At 51.3% G+C, this 3,777-nt stretch overlaps 1 protein-coding gene across 1 annotated transcript; it reads left to right on the forward strand.

Moving 5' to 3' along the window:
• On the forward strand, nucleotides 1–2,724 carry LOC117893632 (ecdysone-induced protein 78C-like). The gene is made up of 2 exons (XM_034800317.1): nucleotides 1–1,365; nucleotides 2,705–2,724. Exons 1-2 carry the CDS (start codon nucleotides 249–251, stop codon nucleotides 2,722–2,724), a joined length of 1,137 nt encoding a protein of 378 aa, XP_034656208.1. The 5' UTR covers nucleotides 1–248.
• Nucleotides 2,725–3,777: the final 1,053 nt, after the last annotated feature.

Consider the following 3,777-nt stretch of genomic DNA (forward strand, 5'->3'; position numbering starts at 1 on the left):
TTTCCCCTCAAATAGTTTGGAAATCGCTTAAAGAAAAGATCCCTAAATCGAATGAACTTTAACTAAAACCTCGAAATCGTGAGACTGCCTCGATATAAAGTGCCAAAAGACTTGGGAGTGTGCTCAGAGCCTGCATAGCTGCCAGTCTGCCCCCAAAAAAACATGCTGAAAAGTTCCCGCAGTGCCCGCAGCAAGATGTTGATGATGCAGATGATGGATGGCCATGTAACCGCAGCGATCCGAGCAACATGGATGCATACCAAATAGAGCTGGAGGCACAGGCACAAATCCGCTCCAATCTTTTGGTTGAAAATTGTGTGAAGCACGCAGTCGGGCAGCCGCAGCAGCAGCTGCATCAGCAGAAGGAGAGAAAGGATAGTCACATCAAGGACTTTGACGACAACGAGGAAGAGCAGGACGTGGAAGAAGAGGAGGAGGAGGAGGAGGAAGAAGAGGAGGAGGACGAAGATAACGCAGAAGAGGAGGAGGAACACGAGGACAGGCTCCTGCCAGAAGTCAATTTCGATGCAAATTCGGATTTCAATTTGCATTTCTTTGACACGCCCGAGGACTCCTCGACGCAAGGCGCCTACAGCGAGGCCGCCAGCCGCGACCTAGACTCCGATCCGGAGCAGGAGCCGGGGGAGGATCCACAGCAGCAGCGGGAGCTGCAGGATTGCCTCAGTGCCATCGAGGCGGCGGATGCGGATCCCCTGCAGCTGCTGCAGTGCGACGACTACTACGGCCCGTCCGCTGCAAGCGAGGGCGTGGCAGGCGCACCAGTCATAGCCACAACTGCCACTGCACCGCATCCCCACAATCCACACCACAATCCGAGCAATCCACACCACAACGCAAACTCCAATGCAAACGCACACCATCAGCCGCAGTCCCAGCAGTCGCAGCTGAACTGCACCTTGAGCAATGGTAGAGGTGCTCTGTACACCATCAGCAGTGTGCATCAGTTTGGTCCCGCCAGCAGCAGCAGCAGCAGCCACCACCACCACCACAGCTCCTCACCCAACTCGAGTGGGGCACACGCCTCGCCGGACAGCGGCTGCTCTTCGGCCAGCTCCAGCTCCTCCCACGCCGTTTCCTCATCATCGTCTTCGAGCTGCTCGGAGCATTTTGGTCGCTCAGCCGCAGTTGCAGCCGCAGCAGCAGCCGCAGCAGCAGTCGTTGCATCTGCAGCCACAGCCACATCCACGTCGCTTGTCAATGTCAGCGGGAATGCTCATACATCCTCGTCAGCGGTTAGCTCCAGCTCCAACTCCAATTCCAGTCCCAGCTCCGTCTCCGTCTCCCTTGCCAGCTCCAGCGCAGCAACATCTTCATCTGTTGCGCATCTAAACAAAGGCCACTCAGGTATGTCCAACTCCAAGATCGGGAAACTCGCAGCTCTCAGCTCTTCCGCGTTTGGGCTTCCCCATTGTTGTCGCAGTTGCAAAAATTATGTTCAATAAATTTGCATTCATTGCATAACACGGCAGCGGCAGCGGCAGCGGCAGCGGCAGCGACGGTGGCAGCAACAACTGCAGTCGCATAACCAATTGAAAGTTGCTGCCTGTCGGGTTTTCTTCTCCTTTTGAGGGGAAACTATTAAAGCGCAGCATGAAAAATGTGAAAATGAATATAATTCCCTGTTATTGGCCAATGTTGTTGCAGTTGTAGTTGCAGCTCCTTCTGCCGCATGTTGCAGTTGCAACTCTTCGCCTTACGGCTGCCAGGAAAATTGCTTTTCATGTTGCAGTCTGTCAATTGCTGCTCGCCAATTGAATGCCATGCAAAAAACTGATTTAATTTTCATAAATCGCTCTGGGAATTGGTCGCTCCTCCCATGATATGATTGCAATGGGTTCGAGCTGGGAAAGCATCAAGGAAATGGCAAACTGGACGGAAATATGCAGCAGAAAGAAAAACCATTTGAGCGGCAGCAGGGAGAGTGCTGCGGCAGCCCTGAGCTAATGTCATAAAAACCATAAGCACTCGAGCAGCGGCGTCTTGGCTGGACTTGCTAATTGCCTTAGTGGCTGCCTTGGCCTGGGCCTGGGCTGGGCTGGCAAGGATTCATGTGGCATGGGGCAACATTTAATTGCAGCAATTAGTGCGGGCAGTTCCAGGCAAATGCAAATTGCCAGCAAATTAAATCTAGGGGAGAGCCAAATACAGTTTCAAACAGGGGAAAAAAGGAAGGAAAACTCCCAATTGATATTTGTATCTGCCCCATTCCCCCCTTGGCTCTTTCAATCTCTTGTCTGCAGATAAATCCAAGAAAATGTACAACAAATCAAGCAAAAATATGAAGTCTTTGTCGCCTATCGTCGGTGACTCTGCCACAGACTGTTTGCTGTCTGACAACGCGGAAATGCCAGCCAGCAAGCAGTCAGTCCATGCCACATGTTCTCCCCCAGCTCTTGCCCCTCCCTGGGCCACTCGAACAATGGCATTTGAAATTGTCAACTTACACAAAAGCGACCAAATGATTTGCATTTGAACGCGGCGCGAAAATGAAAACCAGGCACTTGAATTTCCTTTTGGTTTTTCATACACGCCCAGGCCCAGGCGGCCCAAGACCGACGACATTTTCCAGACATCGTTGCTTGCTTTTCTTGCTGCTGTCCAATGGTGAAAATTCAATTTGCAATTGCACAAGCGCGTAACGCGCAGTGTTCCCCCATCTGCATATGCCTCCAACTCCGCGCAGCTCCCTTTCCCTCTTGCTAGCAGCCCATCATCTGTGGAGTTGCCTCCATACCCCTGCCAGCTCTATCCGCTCTGTCCCGCTGCTTGTCGGCGCGTGCGAGTTGCACATTAATTTCATTTTGTTTCGCATTTTTCGAGGTGTGGCAACAACTGTGCGGCAGTTCAAACTCCGCGCTTAGTTCATTTGCCTCTTCCTGCGCTGCGGCATTAGAAAATTCAGAAATACAAATACAAGCGAGAAACAAAGTCAAATTGAATTCAAAATGGAAAATGGAAAAAAGTGCCAAGAAGCATTGGCTTGTGTCTGGCTTCAATTTTTTTGTGCAGCCTTTTTCTGCCTTTTTCCATTTTCCATTTGGCATTTGCATTGCAAATTTCGTTTCGGCTCCAGCAGGGAAAATTGTGCGGCTGCAGTTTTTACTCGTGACTGAGGCAGGAGGGGGCCACATACAGGCAGGCGGGCAGGCAGGCAGGCAGGCAGAAAAACTGTTGTAGGCGTATACGTGATTTTTTGGCATTTCTTCTTATCGCACATCGCACCCTGCAGCAGTTGAATGCACCCTGAAGCTGTTGCATTTGTGACTTGCCACAGTCCGTGCTCACAGCGCAGGGAAATTGCGAATGATTAAGGCAGATGGATGATCGAAGGCAAAAGCGATTTGCAGAGAGTTTCCCTAATTGAAAGTGCTCCTTAAAGTCTCGCCCCATTGATTGCTGTCTTTGAAATGTCCTCCCAATTGGTGTTTCCAGAGCACACATCAGATGTAGAGCGTGTGATATGATGGCTGACAGCAAAACTCATTTGGCAAATGGAAATTGCTGTGCAGTGTGTGGCACGGCAGCCCAGGTTGTTGCATAATCAGACAGCTTGCCAGACAACTTTCGTGCGAAGGAAATGTAAACGAAATCCAATGAATTTTTCCTTTTGCAGAGCCACAGCAGCAGCCACAGACAACGCAGCAGCTACAGCAGCAGCCGCCGCCACACTCACATCAGCAGCAACAGTTGCAGCAGCAGCAACAGCAGCACCCCCAGCAGCAGCAGCAGCAGCAGCAATCTTTTGGCATAGCCGAC

This window comes from Drosophila subobscura, chromosome J, assembly GCF_008121235.1.
Source record: "Drosophila subobscura isolate 14011-0131.10 chromosome J, UCBerk_Dsub_1.0, whole genome shotgun sequence".
Classification (NCBI taxonomy): Eukaryota; Metazoa; Arthropoda; class Insecta; order Diptera; family Drosophilidae; genus Drosophila; species Drosophila subobscura.

What these genes read in the sequence shown, in the direction of transcription:
- LOC117893632 (XM_034800317.1), top strand. Translation starts at nt 249, where the DNA reads ATGGATGCATACCAAATAGAGCTGGAGGCACAGGCACAAATCCGCTCC. An exon ending in TCTAAACAAAGGCCACTCAG is followed by an intron (nt 1,366 to 2,704) that starts GTATGTCCAACT and finishes AACTCCGCGCAG; the next exon opens with CTCCCTTTCCCTCTTGCTAG.